We start from the raw sequence: 17,873 nt of genomic DNA, 5'->3' as shown, positions 1-17,873 counted from the left end.
GGCCATTTCCCTTGAAGTCTCCACAGCTCAGCCCAGGCATTCATGAGTGTCATAACCTATGCCCTCTCAGGAGTCTCTGTTTGGAGATTGTATGATTTCACACATTCCTTCCCCTCAAGACTTGGCCTTGCCCAGATTCAGAAGTTAGGAAATACACCCTTGGGGTTGGTGACACTGCCTTCTCCCTCCTGGGTCTCCCATAACTCTTGATCTCTTCAGGCGAAAGTTCACCAAAAAGGCCCCAACCAGCAGCTCCCAGAGGAGCTTCGTGGAGTTTATCTTGGAGCCCCTCTATAAGATCCTCGCTCAGGTGAGTGTGTCAGGCCCCTGGCTCAGGTCTGCCCTTCTAAGCGCAAGGTGGAAGAGCTGGTGAGCTTGGTCTTCGCCCTGCCCGTGAACCTGATCAGTTTTGTATTAACTCAGTATGAGGGAGGTTGGTCACCAATCTTCTGGATCTAGAACACTACAGTCCTCTAAGTCCTGTTGAGATCAGAGTAAAGGGGGAAGATAGAAAAGAAAAGGCACAGCCTGGAGAAATGTACAAAGATTTTGACTATTCGAAAGAATGTGACACTTGAGAAATTATAGTTTCAGTTATGGGGATTTAACTTAGATATAATTGTTTCACGTGAACGTCCTCTAGTTTTTACTTTTATACACATATAAAAATATATTTTAAAAATATATATATATATGTTATAGTGTTATTTATACCAGCAAGAAAAGGGGAAAAAACTGGAAATACTTGTTTATCGGTGAGAATCTGATTAAATGAATTACGGTACACCCCATAAAATGAAGTATTTTGTAGCCATTAAATGAATGGCTGTATGAGCTTGATTCTAATGACTATTCTGGGCACGTATGTATGTGATGTTTGTCAGATTGAAAAGGGTGCATCAGACAGTGGTAATGATGTAGTTAAACATGTGGGATGCTCCAAGCAACTATACGCCAATGAAAATAAACAAACAAACAAACAAACATGTGGGATGCTCCAAAGAAAAGAATATAACATTGCATTTGTATGAATTTGTGCTACCTAAAAGGGTAATAATGTTATACAGGAATTTTCATACATACCTTTCTCCCAAGACAGTTATACTTTATGAATGTTATGTGTTTATGCAAGTGTTTAATAAGCACTGTGCACAGTGAACACACACACATACACAAAATGTGTGTGGCCATTCCACTGACAAAATAGTAAAACATAGCAACAAGACAAAGTACCACGATTAAAATTTATTAGTGCTGGAAAATACTTCGTATCTTGTGTGAGACCAGAATGGATTAAAGAAGAAATTTATAGAGTCCATCTCCGTAGAGTCCTTGAGTCTGCTGAGGACGGTTTAGCTTGGCCCCATCCTGACAGCGGATGGACTGCTAGGTGACCTTTTTTGGTTCCTTCCAGTGCAGTGATCCTCTAAATCTGAGAAATCTCTAAATAGGGAAGGAAGGGTAAGGGATTTCCTGAGTGCGGTGAGATACTGCTTTTTGGACACCAGGGGGCAGCACTGACAGTCCGTTTGAGAGGGCCAGGTTTATTGGCTGGTGTGGGCATTTAACTGAGCTTGCTACACCCACTGTTGGTTTGAAGTGTAAGTACCAAAGATTTCCCTGAAACCAAATTGATATCCTTGCCAAGAGCTCTCCCTGTAGAAGAGAACCCAGTGCAGTGACCCTTCCTCCTGCCCTTTGGCCCCCCTTGTCCTCTGTACCACCACACTGGGGCTATCATTCGAGCTAACATGGTGTCTGTTTCTGTCACAGGTCGTGGGTGATGTGGACACCAGCCTCCCGAGGACCCTGGATGAGCTTGGCATCCACCTGACCAAGGAGGAGCTGAAGCTGAACATCCGCCCCCTGCTCAGGCTGGTCTGCAAAAAATTCTTTGGCGAGTTCACAGGTAAGGAGCTCGTCGTCATCACCATTTCCTCCACATGTATCATGGGGACCTTTTCCTTACCCCACAGTGGTGTTTGGAGATCTGAGCCTCTGTTAAGTAAACTGCAGGTCAGGATGCAGGGCACCTGGGTTTCTTCCTAGCTGCTTTGCTTAGAGGATGGTACCAAGAATTCTATCTTGGGAAAACAAAAGCAATTAGATTTCCCTACCAGGAGGAACATGCAAGTAAAGGGGATGGGGAAGCAGATTCTGAGGTTCTGGTATTTTTGCCAGAGGGCAGTCAGGAAGGTGGACTCGTGGGTGTGGTAAAATAGTGGGAAAAGCCCCAGGCTGGGACTTGGGAGATGGGTTATAGACTCCAATCTCTCTTTCCCCCAAGCTTCTCTTTCTCGTATTTTAGTCACGCAGAAGGCAGGTGCTGTAGTAAAACAAGCCCCAGACTGGTTGGGAAAAGACCTGAGTCTTAATCCTACTCTGGCCCTGTCCCATGGGGTGATCCCGGGCCAGCCACTCAATCCTTTTGTCACTCTGATTTCTCATCTGTAAAATAAGGGAGGTGGGAAAGGTGATGGCTAAGGGCCCTCTCAGCAACCTCTTGATTCCGAGTCTGGTAGGAATTAGGTATCTGAATCCCTAAAGCGCGTAATTTTAATGGTTCATTCTGGGCTGGTCATCATTCTGACATAGGAGACCCCAACTAAAAGCAGACATGCTAGGCACCCCAAGGTGCCAATGCAGGTTCTCTCTTGTGTGGCTTATTGGCTGAAGTTTTTGTCACCTGAGTTCCAAGGAACTCCTTAGACCTGCTTCTTGCTCTTCCCTGGCATCAGTGTGATTCCAAATCTCTTAGCAGCATATGCCCAGGAAACAGGGTATCACTTCTGCCTAGAATCATAGGACCATAGCTTTTAGAGCTGAAAAGCAGTCCCTTCACTGTTAGTTTTCTGACCATCATGAGTGGATCAGAACTCCCCACTTCCTTCCCCCATGAGAGTGTATAGTAATGGCTTTCTCTTCTCCCTCCACAGGCTTTGTGGACATGTGTGTGCAGCATATCCCCTCTCCAAAGGTGGGCGCCAAGCCCAAGATCGAGCACACCTACACCGGAGGTGTGGATTCCGACCTCGGGGAGGCCATGAGCGACTGTGACCCTGATGTAAGGGAACGTGGCCCCCCGGTTCTCTGATTTCCGTCCCCTACTGTATGGGGAATACTCTTTTCCAGTCACAGGAGTAATGCCCTCTTTTCCATCCTTACATGGCCTTCCCAATGGGCGTAGTCAGAATGACCTGAATTCAAAGCCCGATGTTACCACTAATGCTGGTGTGATCTTGAGAACACTGTTTAGGCTTTCTGAGTCTAAGGGTCTTGGTCTGTAAAGAGATGATAATAATTTGTATGTGGTAGTTATGAGAAGTAAGTAAGATTAAGCAAGTGTCACGGTTGTGTTTAGCGTGGTGCCTGACAGGTAGTAAAGATTCAACGAATGATAACTGATCTTGTCAGTCCTGGCTTTTAATTTTTGATTGATTGATTGCCGCACAGCACACGGGATCTTAGTTCCCTGACCAGGGATCGAACCCGTGCCCCCTGAAGTGGAAGTGCGGAGTCTTAACCACTGGACCGCCAGGAAAGTCCCAGTCCTGGCTTTTAAAAAAACCTTTCCTAGTCATTCCTTAGGCAATCTAGTTTCTTGGCATAAGCGTTACAGCCAGTCGAGAATTGTGAGTTACTTCTTTGGAGGAAATTTGGGGCAAGTTAGTCTTATAATCTTGCAAGTTAAAAGTGCCATTCTACCATCCTAAACCTGCTTCTCTTTCCCAGTGCCCTCATCCCCCCCAAGAAAAAGGAAGATTTATTTTGCTATGCCTGTGACATCTATTAACTAAGCAGGGGTGGGCCTTGGTTGGAATTTTCCCAGGAGATTGCCACATCTTCTTCTCGGTCTGGGCTGCCTTCTCGTGGAGCTCACGTCATTGCTAACAAGGAAGGTGGAGACAGTGGTGCTTACGCAGAGAGTCTATGTGGTTGAGGCTGCACCCTGTCCCCACCTCCAGGGTCCCCTGATGTGCCACACTACCAAGATGTACAGCACAGACGATGGGGTTCAGTTTCATGCCTTCGGCCGGGTGCTAAGTGGCACCATCCATGCTGGGCAGCCTGTGAAGGTACTGGGAGAGAACTACACCCTGGAGGATGAGGAAGACTCCCAGATATGCACCGTGGGCCGCCTTTGGATCTCCGTGGCCAGGTACTGCCAACCAGGGCCCCTAGGGGCATGCCTGGGCCTCTGCACTGGAACTGCCCCAGCGAGCTGAAAGGGGTGGTCCTCCTTGGAAACACAGTAGCTGCCTGGCCCTATCTTACCCCCCTATGATGGGGGTAAGATGGACACTCCTTCAGCAGATCTGTTGACTTCTGGTTCTTACTGTCCGAGGTTGCTAGGGTCACAAGGCAGCTACTGTTGAGATAATGCCAAGAGCCCTGCCTTTGCCTTTTGGATGGTTTGTATAAACTTGTAGCAGGATTTCCATGTTCACTCATCTTAATCTTGTCTTCCTCTTCTGTGTTCTTTAAATCATAACCTTTATGTTTCTCCCAAAGAAATTATTTCCCAAACTCCACTGACTGTTTTTTGACTAAGATAAAGACTTTGCTGGATCCCTTGTAGCATCCCAGTCTGCAGAATTAAACTTCGCTTGCGTGTCTGGGCTGCTCGTCAGTTCCTCAGTTTGGCGTTTTAGCTAGAAAGCCGAACCGAGGCTGTCCTGTTCCTGGGGTGGCTGCTGCACCTTGCCCACAGCCCCTTTTCCCCCCAAGTTCACCCCATTCTCTAGAAGGCAGAAGAAAATTGAAGAGCTAGGAGAGCTGCAGTATCTTCTGTGGTGCTTTTGGCAACTCCTTACATTCTGCCCCTTGGGCAGTGGTTTGCTTACTACCAACATCTAACTGGAATTAGATTTGCCTGTTCTGTCCTCATGTTATACCTTGCATTTTTCTTTCATGGCATGCATCAGTTTGTAACCACATATATGTGTGGCCATATGATTGATTGTTTATCGCATCCCTCCCCTGCTAGAATGTATCTGTTTTGCTCACCCTGCTCCTGGCTCAGTGCCTGGCACAGAGCGGGTGCTCAGTAAATTTTTATGGAATGAATAACTACTCTGGAATACTCTGCCCAAGTTCCATTGCTGCTTATTGGATGTTGCTCCAGGTACCACATCGAAGTGAACCGTGTTCCTGCTGGCAACTGGGTTCTGATTGAAGGTGTCGATCAACCAATTGTGAAGACCGCGACCATAACTGAACCCCGAGGCAATGAGGAGGTAGAGTTTTGGAAGAGGCAGCTAGATTGGCTTAAGCTAGAGGGTGACAAGGAGCCGCAGCACACGTGAGCAACAAGCAGCAGAACACGCAGGGGATGAACCCGGAGTCACTGCTGCTTCCTGCTGCCAGGCCTCAGCATGGGCTCAGCCTTCCAGATCTGACCCTGCTGGATTCTCCTTGTACTGAATGCTAGGAATTAGAAGGGATCCTTTTATTCTTTCCCTCCTCTTTTTGTTCTGCCAACATATGTGGGAATAAATGGCCCTTCAGGTTGCCTCCAAGCAGCGCCCTGGCTCCAGGTGGGGGGGATAGTCCGCTCCCCAGCAGGTCCTCAGCTTCTCCCTGACCTCTGCACTGTCTGTGCCTGCTCAGGGCAGGTGTCCTCACTGCTCTGCATTTTGGGTCTCAGGCTCAGATTTTCCGGCCCTTGAAGTTCAACACCACATCTGTTATCAAGATTGCTGTGGAGCCGGTCAACCCCTCTGAGCTGCCCAAGATGCTGGACGGCCTCCGCAAGGTCAACAAGAGCTATCCGTCCCTCACCACCAAGGTAGGCCCGAGGCAGCAGTCGCTGCCGAGCCCTGTGTGCCCAGGCTGAGGGGTCTTTGCTTGTGCCGCACTCTGCTTCCTGTCCATCGGGTGGCTCTGATCTGCTGCTTCCGGCAGCCTACATCAGGGACTGGTCCCTGTCTGTTGTCATCTGAAGGCAGTACAAGACCCCTGTTTGTGTGTATGGGCCTGTATGCACGTGTGTGTGCATCTTACACAAGCGTCTTTAGATAGGAAAGGTGATTCCTGGAAAGTACACTTTGAATTGATTTTCCAGAAAACACACAGGGAAAAGTGAGTCACTCTGAGCCTGCCAGCATAGCTTTCTGAGGAGTTGGCCAGGGCTACAGGGTCAGCTTATATCCACAGACAGAGCAGGGTTTTCCCTAAATGGCTAAGATGTTAATTCAGTCCGTGACCTCACACCCAGTAGCACTGTGCTCGGTGGTCCGGGTGTCTTGAGGACTGACTCATAGGTCACTGCTCCCCACTGATCCTTCCTGAAGAGGCTGGAACCAACACTGACCAGTGGCTTTTCTGATAGTGGGCTTGGGCACCTCCTTCTGGGTTCTAGCCTTGATGCTCTCTCTGTCTGTGTTGCTGCCACAAGAGAGTCCAGGCTGTGACCACCAGGGTCCTTGTGTTTCAGGTGGAAGAATCTGGTGAGCACGTGATCCTGGGTACTGGGGAGCTCTACCTGGACTGTGTGATGCACGATTTGCGGAAGATGTACTCGGAGATAGACATCAAGGTAAAGCAGCCGCTCCTTTCTTTGGCGCCTGCTTGGCCAGGAGCTTGGCTCACAGCTCCAGGCTGATTTTACAAGCAGCCAAACCCTTGAGTCCCCAGGAAGGCCCAAGGGGAGAAGGGTGGTCCAGGGGAGGAGATCTGCGTGGGAAAAGCATGACCTGTTGCTCCCTGTGTGGGAAGGATTGGAAATCCGGTTTGCCTCCTTCGGTGGGGATTATTCTCAGTGTCAAACGTTCAGAGTCAAGCCTCCCAAGCCAAAGTTATTCTTGATCTTTTGTTAAGAAAACGGTTGCACAGCTAAGCCATCTGTGGGGATTAGGGCTCAGAGTGGATGGTTTCGAGGAGAGCGTGGGGACTGGCTCTTCTGGACTTGTGGTGAGGTCTCAATGTAGCCCCTCAGTTAAACTGCCCCTCGCACAGCCTTGGTCTCAGTGGACAGATGCATTTTCTCCAGGGCCATGGGTGGTGGTCATGGGAGTGAGTGCCCTCAAGTGCCCCTCTTAGCCCAGGGCTGGTGCTGTAGAAGACGCTGCGTTTTTCCGGGAGTAGGCCGTGTGGGGGCTTCTGGGAGGAGCTGTGCTGCCCCGAGGTCATGGGCTGAGGATGGAACAGGCGCTCGCCAGTCAGTCTGTCGAGGCAGAGCTCTGACAGACCCACGGTGTTCAGTGAATGCCGGTGGGACGGCTATATGGTTGTTGGAAGATACCTTGGGAGACTATAATTTAGGCCTTAAACTGATCTCCACTTACTCTTGGCTCAGGAATATAAATTGTGCACTACGCTAAGTTTTCCAGGCTTCTTAGTTTAGGTGCAGACTTTTAGCCTCAGGCTGCTATGGTACTTGTCACTAACACTGATTAAGACAGGGGTTCTCTGGGCTTCCCTGGTGGCATAGTGGTTGAGAGTCCGCCTGCCGATGCAGGGGACACGGGTTTGTGCCCCAGTCCAGGAAGATCCCACATGCCGCGGAGCGGCTTTGCCCGTGAGCCATGGCCGCTGAGCCTGCGCGTCTGGAGCCTGTGTTCCGCAACGGGAGAGGCCACAGCAGTGAGAGGCCCACGTACCGCAAAAAAAAAAGACAGGGGTTCTTGCAGAGGTAGCGTCAGGGGAACCTTGGAATCCCCTCTGGCAGAAGGTTGTCCTTCCAACAGTTAGACCTTGCCTGACAGTTTATTTTGTTTCTCAGGTGGCTGACCCCGTTGTCACGTTTTGTGAGACGGTCGTGGAAACATCCTCCCTCAAGTGCTTTGCTGAAACTCCCAATAAGAAGTAAGCTGGGGGTCATAGTGACCCTGGGACTCACAGGGGTCGCTTTCCCCTGCTCCCGGCTCTACCCCAATCACCAATAGAGGCCCCTAAGTCTAGGGATGAGGGTGCTTAGGATACCTGAGCTTTACCCCAGCCCTCTCATTATGCCTTTGGACATGATGCTGTGGAATTCTTTGCCTTAGCTACTCCCAGTGGTTTCGTAATTGCCACTTTTTCTCTCTGTATAACATGACCACCTTAAAATTTTCCCTAGCAGCAACTCTACTGTTTCACCGTTTAATAACTAACACTGTTTAAAGCTTTTTTAAAAAATGCCCCAAATTTTACTTTTTTAAAGAGTGATAGATTCAAATGTAAGAAGATGAGCCCTTTTGCTCTACTCTGCTCCTGTGGCTTTCACTGATGTCACTGCCTTAGCTCTTTCCTTTGTCACCCTTTCTTAGGAACAACCCTTCTGACCCTGCTCAGAACCCACTTCCTTTCTGACTGGAGGGTCAGCCTGCTGACCCTCCTCATTACCCATTTCCTTTCTGACTAGGAACAAGATCACCATGATTGCTGAGCCTCTTGAGAAGGGGCTCGCTGAGGACATAGAGAACGAGGTGGTCCAGATCACATGGAACAGGTGAGAGTGTGGCTCTGATTCCAGGGCCGAACAGCTTACCTGATGAGTCTCTAGCACGACACATCCCTCCCTCTAGGAATTGATTTTGTCTCCACTGTCCTGGCACAGTGTAGGTAGGCTGAGGCGACTGTCATCCAGAAAAGCAGGATCTGTGGCCTCAGGAACGGGCAAGCACAGAGCCGTCTGACATGACCATTTTCTCCTCCTCCCCCAGGAAGAAGCTGGGAGAGTTCTTCCAGACCAAGTACGATTGGGATCTGCTGGCTGCCCGTTCCATCTGGGCTTTCGGCCCTGATGCCACCGGCCCCAACATCCTGGTGGATGATACCCTGCCCTCTGAGGTACAGAAGAACTAAGGGAAGCCCTGTGGCCTTCTCTTAGTTCTTGAGTGGAAGAAACTACAAAGTGTTCTTATTTTTCCCGAAAGTATTTTGTATCTTCTGGTGAAGAAGAGTATTCTTTAACTGGTGTACCTACTCCTTCTCCCTCTAAACTCTTCGGCTGTTGCCAGGGTCACTGCTAAGGGGCCCTCGTGTTTTGTGCAGGTGGACAAGGCTCTTCTCGGCTCGGTGAAGGACAGCATCGTTCAAGGTTTCCAGTGGGGAACCAGGGAGGGGCCCCTCTGTGATGAGTGTAAGTCCACCAGCGCCTCTGCCTTTGCCACCCCAGGCCTCTAGGGTCCTTGCATCTGGGTGTATGAGGTGGGATGGGCTCATCTTTGGGACCCAGCAGAAGCAGCAGCTTGGGGCCCACAGGGCCTTCCCATGTCCTGGGCCAGCTTCCTCCCTTCTCCTTCCCTATTCTGGTGCTACTGCTTGGTACATCTTAGAAATGGAAGTCACGTCTAGATTGACATTGGCTCCTCATTTCTGGAATGTGTTTCAGGAAGGGTATCGGGGGGATGGGATTGGAGTGGTTTATAGACCAGGACTGGACTTAGTAGGGACAAATGTGCAATTCCTAGAACTTATTCTACATCCCAAAATAATTAAATATCTGGAAAAGAAACACATAAACTTCTAGGGACACGTTATGCTGTCTGAACGTGGCCTGAAACCAACTCTGAGAACATATGCTTACCTTCACACCTCCGCATATGCTATTAGAACGCGCATCTGCAGGCTGAGTCTGTACCATATCTTTCATGGCTACAAGATAGCTGCAGTGCTGCAGGAGGCTCCCTGCTGCTCTGCCCGTGCGCCCTTGACTAGCACCAGAACCACTCAGCGGTCAGCTCCCCCTTCTCCTTTCCAGTGATTCGAAATGTCAAGTTTAAGATCCTGGATGCAGTCGTTGCCCAGGAGCCCCTGCACCGGGGCGGGGGCCAAATCATCCCCACGGCCAGAAGAGTCGTCTACTCTGCCTTCCTCATGGTGAGCGAGTAGGGCTGTGCTGCCGCAGGGCATTAAGTGGGGCCTCGAGGCTACTGTCCCCCAGCCTTCTCTTTACCCGGGTTCTTGGTCCTCAGCCTTCCCCAAGCTGAGGAACCCTTCCTTCTGGCTCTCTTGCAGGCCACCCCTCGTCTGATGGAGCCCTACTACTTCGTAGAGGTCCAGGCCCCCGCAGATTGTGTTTCTGCTGTTTATACTGTCCTGGCCAGGCGCAGGTGAGCCGCCCAGGCACGTAAGGGAGGGGGCAGCGAGCAAGCCGCCCAGCAAGAGGGAACCTCGCTGTGGAGGAGGAGGGACTGGACCCCACACTCTCCACTTCTGAAACCAAGGTTTTTAGAAGGAAGTAGGGAAGGAATGAGGCAATCCCCAGCCTTACCACAGATTATAATTTGAGATTTCTCCTTGGGCTCCCCCCTCAGAGAGCTCCTGCGGCAAGTATTCCTTGGGTGTGTCAGTGGTGGGAATGTCTACAGGTCCTTGTCTCGTCAGTGTTGCGCTGTTGCCCAGAGGTTGCTGCCCCTTTGACTTCCACAGGGAACTATGCCAAGAGCCGTTTCTGCCCTCCGTAGCGCACTTGTGGCTATTCTTTCTTTGATGGTCAACATTTGGGGGTACGCTACTTCTCTGCTTTTGGCCTCTTCAGGACTAGGGACTCAGCCTTTGTTTTTCTGTCTCAGGGGGCACGTGACTCAGGATGCACCCATCCCAGGCTCCCCTCTCTACACCATCAAAGCTTTCATCCCCGCCATCGACTCTTTTGGCTTTGAGACCGATCTGCGGACTCACACGCAGGGGCAGGCCTTTTCCTTGTCTGTCTTCCACCATTGGCAGGTAAGGAAACAACGCAGGCTGGTCCCCACCTCTGCAGGGCCATCCCCTCTGACCTGTTCCTCTCCAGGCCTCAAGGGGGATCGCCAGCATCCTAGATGAGGGCCTGCTTCTAGGCCGGATGCTCTGGGAGGTCGGCCTGGACCATCTGATGAAACCACTCTGCCTTTCAGATTGTACCTGGTGATCCTCTGGACAAGAGCATTGTCATCCGTCCCTTGGAGCCGCAGCCAGCGCCCCACCTGGCCCGAGAATTCATGATCAAAACCCGTCGTAGGAAGGTACGTGTCCCTCAGACCCACGGCCTTCCCTCCACCCACAAGGGTCTTGCCAGGAGTTGGATCTCTCTTCATTTCTTGCTTTTGGAGCCTTCTCCCAGAGACTGAAAGCATTTCACAGCACAGCGTGGAGAGTCACGATCTGTATAGGCTTCAGGCACTCAGACCCGGGGCCGCGTGCCTGGGAAGGGAGCGCCTTCCCCTGCCCTGGGACAGTACCCTAGAGGCAGGGCTCCCGAAGCAGCTCAGCCGACACTTGGCCCCCGCCCGCTCCCCGCACTCAAGCACAGCTCGGTCACGCAGGGCTCATCCTTGCATTTGCCCCACTCTGCAGGGCCTGAGTGAAGACGTCAGCATCAGCAAGTTCTTCGATGATCCTATGTTGCTGGAGCTCGCCAAGCAGGATGTTGTGCTCAATTACCCCATGTGAGCGCCGGACACCTGGCGGCTCCTACTGCCTGCGCGGGGCTGCATCCTGGACTTCGGAGCCAGGACCTGGTGGGGCTCGGACTCCGTGCTGTCAGAGCGTGTCTGGGACTGCTGTGGCCGCCCTTAACAAGCCCAGAGCCTCCAAGCCTCCAACCCAGACGGAGGAGCATTTGGCTTCCTGGTTCCTCCTGTGGCCTCTGCCTGGCTCCATTCCCAGAGAACAGAGAGGAGCTTGGGCCCAGGGAACGAGAAGGGGATGGAAGTGTTGAAGCCCAAGGGGGCCCTGTCCTCGGGATTTACGTGGATTTTTATTTTATTTTGTTTTTTTTGTATAACAGTTCGACCTTAGACATGGTTTATAAATGAACAGAACATTCTGGCCTCTGCCTTGCTCCGTTCTTTTCATCCCCACCGCTCCGCCCCCTTCCCTCCAGCACAGGCTCATCCTGGCACTTGGGTTCTGGATCTGTGTTGTCTCCCACGAGGCCGCACGGACTCTGCTCCCAGCTGCAGCCTTCTTCCTGCCTGGTCCCCAGGGAGGCGGCCTGTGGAGGGAGGAACGCCTGCCTCTTCGCTCAGTGTTCCCATGAGCACTGGGGCCTCGTTACTGTCCCCAGCTCCCATTCCTGGTGGATGGCACCTGAGGGGGCTTGGGAGTTGTTGGGTCTCTGGGATCAGAGGGCTGCACCTCCTCCTCTGGCCCTGAGGATTCTCCTTGCCCTGGAGCTGGTGCCAGAACTCCGATTTCCAGTCCTTGGCTCTAAGTCCTCCTACCAGCCACTGCCAGTCCCTTACTCTGCTCTCGTCTACGTGAAGAAGAGACTTGATTCGCCTCAAACTCCTTTATTAGGTGCATACCAGGGGTTGATCGAAGAGGTCTGACTGCCCCAGGCCTGCAGGAGTCCCACTTCTCCCCAGCATCCTGCGCGGTTCTCTTGACGTAGTCTCTGTACATCGTGTACACAGCACCTGTGTGAGGGAGAAGGGAAAAGGCCCCATGACATCGCACCCTCCACCCATCCTCTGGCTCTCTCAGGTGTCCCAGAGTCCTGGGGGTCCAACACTAGCTGTCCCCTTGAGAGTCCAGCTTTGCTGCTTATTTTCCGCCCTAGGTCACAACAGCTGCTACAAACACCTGGCTGCACAGCCTGGGGAAACATCCCATTGAACACTTGACAAAGTACTTCACGTATATTATCTGTCTGAGAAACCTCACGGCAGTACATGAGGGAGGCAAGCTGGGGTGGGTATCATCATGTCGCACGTGGGGAAACTGAGAGAGATTTGTCCACTGTCGCACAGCTAGTAAGCAGCTGTCTGCCTTTTGATCCAGAGAGGAAAAGAAATTCAGCATAGGTTCTGCTGCATGGTTTTTCTCATTTCTAGGACAAACTTACGGAACAGACTGTGCATCTTCCCCTGGAACACAGGAAATTAAACAGGGAGCCCTGAAACTGTCTCGGTATGAGGGCCTCACCAAGGACTGGTTGTGGAGCCTGGTATAGGGAACAGGGACTGAACTCGTGGTCCCTTAACTGTCAGGACTCACAGCCACATTTTGCCTAATCAGTTCTGCCCTCATTCTCCCATGACCCCACCAGCTACTTACCCAGCATGATCACACCCACAGCGCAGGCCTGTGCTGCCACTCGGGTGTGAATCAGGTGTGTGGACATCTTGGTGGAACCACGAGGCTTCAGCCGGTAAATCCTGTTTGCTGCCACCACCACGCAGCCTCCTAAGCCTACGTGGGCAGAGAACGTGACCCCTTGGACCTCAGTCACCAAGTACGTCGCTCTCCTGGTGAAGAGACCCCTCACTAGGCAGGCTGGGCACCTGGATAATCAGCTGCCTTCCTGCTGCTGCTTTGGGGCTGGCAGTGGGGTGAGGAGAGGCTATCATTAGAACATTGAGTTGTTTCTTCTCAAAGATATTTACAAAGTGCTTCCCTCCAATGACTTCCCTCCTCCCTGTTCAAATAGCCCATGATCATGACTCTCCCACCCCCCTTAGCTCTTCTCCAACTGCTGCCGGCCCCCACAGCTGTTCTAACCCCCCAGGGCCAGGGGGAAGGGAGCCCTGGGGGACCCCAAACTGCTCTGCCCATCCTGAGGCTGGTGTTGGTATCCCATGCGCTTGGTTGGCTGCCACCTCCAGCCATCCAGCCATCCAGACTCCTTTGTTTCATCGTCAGGATGTGCCCCTTAGTCCCTCGGCACCTTTGCTGTTGGCTCACTTCTCTTCTAGCTGTTGATTATTTGATGGGTAGGACCACTTGAGTTCTGTGCTTCATTCTTTGAAAAGACTAGGAGACATGCTCTCTGAGAGAAGGCCCCCTCTTCGCCTCCCATTCCTTCGTCTCCCACTCACCTATAGGCACCAGCAGAGACTCCCTGGTCTTCCTCAGGAACTTCTCAGACATGCTGTCCTCACCCTCAGGTGGTGCCCACCAGCCTTTGTTAGCAGACATGATCCTGACCCCAGATGTTAGCAGCTGGGGCTCCTAGGCTTCAAACCAGTCCTAGAAGGAGGCAGGAAGAACTCCAATTCCCAGTCAACGGTGGGAGGGAAGAAGTGGACTGCTGAGACCTCTCTTACCATGCCCAACACAGACACTACTTAAAAAGATGTCCTGGGTGTCCTGTCTCAGACGGCTGGAGCCATTTCTCGGTCTCTTCCTCCCAACATCTGCCTCTTGTCCAGATCATTCCAGCTTCACTGTTTTCTCTGCCTCCCCCTCTACCATCTGTGTCCCTACGGGTGTGATCCTTGGGCCAAGAAAAGCAGCTGGAAAAATCCACAGATGAGGGTGGGAGGAACAGGCCTTTAACCTTGGGTCCCCCACTGGCCTTGAGTCTGTGATGGTTGTCCCTGATGGAGCTGCAGAGGAAGATCTGGCCCCAGGCAGCCAGAGCCATCCCAGTGTTACAGCACCGGTTACCGAATCACCAGAGCCAGAGATTGAAACGATTAGGCATGGATCTGTGTATAATTTTTTGTGTAGATTTCGGATGTTAAGGCTAATGGAACAAATTCTGGTCCCTGAGCTGTTCCCCTGTCTCTAAGTCCATCTCTTGACAGGTTCTTTGCAGGTACCAACCCCCTGCCTTATCCCTGCGCTGGAACCCCTATGGCTCTAATTGCTAACCCTGTAAATGTCTGCTCTGATCAAAAACTAGATGGAGTCCCAGAGTCCTGGTCCTTAGACCAGGGGTTCTGCCTGCCGGTTGCCTTCTAAGTCTAACCACGAGACAAAGTCCCTGCTTGAGGCGACTTCTATTCCTAGTTGCCTCTCCTCTCCTGGAGGAGCAAAGACTGCTGGCCCCACAGGTCCTCAGCACGCCGGTGCTTACCCTAGGAGACGGCTAGAAAGTGGAGTGCAAGCAGCCCAGCCAGGGCTCAGCGTCTGCTGTTTTGAATCGGCCAAGAGCTGATGATGGAGCTGCAACTATGGGGGCAGGGAAGCAGTGTCTGGCTTTATGGAGACTTTGAAGTCAGGAATGGAGAGGGGAGGAGATAGGACAGGGCATCAATCTTAACGCCCCATCTGCTGAGTTCCAGGCTGGAGCTCCAAGCACTGGAAAGTAATGAAAGATCAGATGGAGGGGAGCCCTTACCTCAATTCAGTCTTTACATTCATTCCTCTGGACGTAAGTGGCTGGATCAGAGACGGACCTGATTTGGCGAACTGAGATGGGAATATAGAGGCAAGGATGGGTAGAGATCCTGGGTTCTCCCGCAAGTTGTACTGCCTTAATTGTGCCTTAATTGTGAGAGACGGGCTGTCTGGTCTTGGTCTTGATCCCTCCAAGGATGTTTTCTGGGCCAAAGAGATTTGTCCAGGAGTTTGAGACAACTGGGACTTCCCTCACATCTCCAGACCCCTTCATACTGCCTGTGGGGTGATGCTCACTCAGGATACAGAGATGACAACGACCGGCATTAGCACCTATTCTATTTCAAGTATTTATGTTTCAGACCTTTCCACTATTCTACACGGTAAGTAGCAGCTTGTTCATAGACCAGGAACTGGGCTTCTGAGAGGCTAAATGAATTATCCACGAGTACACAGCTAGTAAATGGCAGTGTCACGATCTGAACCTAGGTCTGGCTGGCTCCAAAGTAGCTTCTTGCTAAGAAATGGAGAAAGATCGGATGCACTGTGGAGAGTCCCACTCCATCCCATGCCTTTGTTCCTCTCCTAGCCCATGTGTCTGTCCTAAAGGGGCTTTTCAGCACTGGAAATGTGTCCAGCAGCTGATGTCTTTCTTTTCTCTCCCGAGCCCTCACTGCTTCAGGGAGAGACCCAGGGTCACAGCATCTCCCCAGGGCCTCCGCATATCCCCAGCGTCCATGGGAACTCTCCTCCCAGTCATTCACACACACTCCTGTGCTGCCTCTCCTGGTCCCAGCAGTGGCCTGAATTCTCCAGAGATCAATGCTCTAGGCCACAAGTGGGAGGATGGAAATGTCTGGATGAGACAGTGCAAGAATCAGGACCAACTCCAAGCCCTTTAGAGAATGGAGGCCAAGCTATGGAGAGCGAAGTTCAACTTCTCCCCGTTGAGATGATGTCGATGCTCCCACAGCATCTCAGCCCAGAACCAAGAAAATAATAGTTGCTATGATCTTCTGAGCACCTGTGAGCCTAGAAATGTGCTAATTGCTTTAAGTAGGTTATTTTATTTAATCCTCACAACTATTATTCTATTAGGTATGTGGTAGGTACTATTATTTTTATTCCTATTTCAAAGATGAAAAACTGAGGCCTGAGTTAAACATCTTGCTCAAGGTCACAGAAAGTGACAGAGAAAAAAGGACCATATTTCTAACCATTCCTAAAGTCAAATCTCACTACTCTGGACTAACAGGAGAATGACTGTAAAGTGGGGGGAAAGTCTTTAAATAGAAGAAACAAAATTGCTTTTTATTTCAAGGACCTCTGAGAACACACAGTAATTAAAACTTCAAGGACCAGATTTCTGTAGAGTCCTGTTTTAGTAAACAGATAAGATAAAATTATGATAACACTTTTGTTTAATATGCCAAGTCTTTAATAATTACTTTGATTTAAGCCTTTCTACATTAGTAATTTGCTTAATAAACCTCTTCCAGATCAGGTCACACTAATAGAAATTCTATTAGAGGGGTCTAATTGAATGATGCAGACAGACTTAATGGGTCCGGAGTGCAGGCCAGAGTCAGACGGGGGGTCAGCTGCTTGACCAACCACTCTCTGAATACTTGGACTTATGCCACTCAACCTCTTTTGAGTGTGTGTCATCATCTGTAAAATGGAGGTAGCATCTACCTATAGGATCGTTGTAAGGGTTAAATAAGATGATTGTTAGAATTCCCCTGCACACTGCCTGCTTCTCTTCCTCCAGAGCAAGTGGCAGGGATGGGTAACAGGCTGGGGGAGAAGTGGAAAGTCCCTGACAACAGATGGGAAGGTTCCCATGTTCTGGGTGGTCCTGAATTCAGTACACTCTCCTCTCCAACCCCACCTCCTCCTTGTTGGAGGGGCTTCCCTGCCTAACTGGAAGCTTCAGGCTTGTTCTCCTTATTGTGTGGGGGGAAGGGAATGGGGAGGGGAGGGGGACTTGGACTTGAGGCTGTACACAATCTAAGACACAGCTGTGCTATATATAGCCTGAGGGAGCTGAGTGACAAGAGGGGGGAGGTGAGGGACGCGCAGCTTTTGCCTTGAGCTAAGGAGTGCTGTGAGTGAGGGGATGATGATGAATGAACTGGACAAGGAACAGAGGATGCTCTGAGTTGGGGTTGGAATGGGAAGGACCCAGGCTGAAGGGCTGGGGTAATCACAGGGGAGAAAACATTGGGCCATATAGTAGTATCTGGGGGACTTGAGGGGCAAAGAGGGGGTAGCAGGAACAGGCAGAGGCAGTGGAAGTTTCCAGATGATGTGGCTAGGCTGAGGCAGCCTCTAGAGGGTGCCTGGGGTGGGGAGGGTGGGACACCCCCTCTCCTTCTAAAAACAGGCACTGGGTTCCAAGGACCTCGCAGTATTTGTCCAAGGACAGCCTCAAGAGCCACAGGCTTGGGCCAGGACAGTGCCTTTGGTACCCACTAATCATTCTGGAGGGGCTGCTCACATATTTTTAAAGATTCTAAGAGGTGTGGATAATAATAGCAATTTGGAAGGCTGAATCAGACTGTAGCGATGCTGACACAGAATCATGTCTTGTGAAGGAATAATTTTGAGCTGCAGAAGACACCAGTATAGACCCCTGTACTAACAAATGGTTGCTCCAGAGGAGTTGAAATGTTTTGCTGAAGTTCTTGTGTTGGGTGCTTTTGAATACCCAAATTACCCAAAGTGCACTATGGGAGGGAACTAATTGTCTTGAGAGCCTACAAGATTTAGGGTACTTCATATATTTAATCTTCACAACAGCCCCAACTGGTAGATATCATTATCCCCATGTTATAGATGAGGAAACCGGGGCTGAGAGAGCAGGTAAATGGCTGCACTACCCAGCCAATAATGATAAC

At 50.9% G+C, this 17,873-nt stretch overlaps 2 protein-coding genes across 4 annotated transcripts in view; one reads left to right on the top strand and one right to left on the bottom strand.

The window, feature by feature from the left end:
* The window catches only part of EFTUD2 (elongation factor Tu GTP binding domain containing 2), a 32,941-nt gene extending 21,205 nt beyond the window's left edge, over positions 1-11,736 (top strand). For both annotated transcript variants that reach the window (XM_067716812.1, XM_067716813.1), the window contains exons 13-28: positions 220-310; positions 1,774-1,909; positions 2,937-3,064; positions 3,966-4,159; positions 5,126-5,237; positions 5,648-5,788; positions 6,437-6,538; positions 7,724-7,806; positions 8,345-8,431; positions 8,646-8,772; positions 8,977-9,064; positions 9,686-9,804; positions 9,943-10,037; positions 10,500-10,653; positions 10,824-10,931; positions 11,263-11,736. In XM_067716812.1, coding sequence (XP_067572913.1) covers positions 220-310; positions 1,774-1,909; positions 2,937-3,064; positions 3,966-4,159; positions 5,126-5,237; positions 5,648-5,788; positions 6,437-6,538; positions 7,724-7,806; positions 8,345-8,431; positions 8,646-8,772; positions 8,977-9,064; positions 9,686-9,804; positions 9,943-10,037; positions 10,500-10,653; positions 10,824-10,931; positions 11,263-11,358 — 1,861 coding nt within the window. In that variant the 3' untranslated portion in view covers positions 11,359-11,736. The remainder of the gene's footprint in view (positions 1-219; positions 311-1,773; positions 1,910-2,936; positions 3,065-3,965; positions 4,160-5,125; positions 5,238-5,647; positions 5,789-6,436; positions 6,539-7,723; positions 7,807-8,344; positions 8,432-8,645; positions 8,773-8,976; positions 9,065-9,685; positions 9,805-9,942; positions 10,038-10,499; positions 10,654-10,823; positions 10,932-11,262) is intronic.
* Positions 11,737-11,763: 27 nt separating this feature from the next.
* Positions 11,764-17,450, bottom strand: HIGD1B (HIG1 hypoxia inducible domain family member 1B). 2 transcript variants are annotated; one of them, XM_067716847.1, is made up of 5 exons: positions 14,711-17,450; positions 13,728-13,878; positions 12,967-13,101; positions 12,216-12,326; positions 11,764-11,902 (listed from the first exon to the last, which is right to left on the bottom strand). In XM_067716847.1, the coding sequence occupies exons 2-5, from the start codon at positions 13,825-13,827 to the stop codon at positions 11,799-11,801; spliced, it is 450 nt and encodes a 149-aa protein (XP_067572948.1). In that variant the 5' UTR covers positions 13,828-13,878; positions 14,711-17,450; the 3' UTR covers positions 11,764-11,798. The 2 variants fall into 2 exon arrangements, with proteins under 2 accessions (XP_067572948.1, XP_067572947.1); XM_067716846.1 differs by lacking the exon at positions 14,711-17,450 and adding an exon at positions 13,956-14,680.
* Positions 17,451-17,873: the final 423 nt, after the last annotated feature.

This window comes from Pseudorca crassidens, chromosome 19, assembly GCF_039906515.1.
Source record: "Pseudorca crassidens isolate mPseCra1 chromosome 19, mPseCra1.hap1, whole genome shotgun sequence".
Classification (NCBI taxonomy): domain Eukaryota; kingdom Metazoa; phylum Chordata; class Mammalia; order Artiodactyla; family Delphinidae; genus Pseudorca; species Pseudorca crassidens.
The sequence above is the reverse complement of the archived record's forward strand: the minus strand, read 5'-3'. Positions and strand labels throughout refer to the sequence as shown.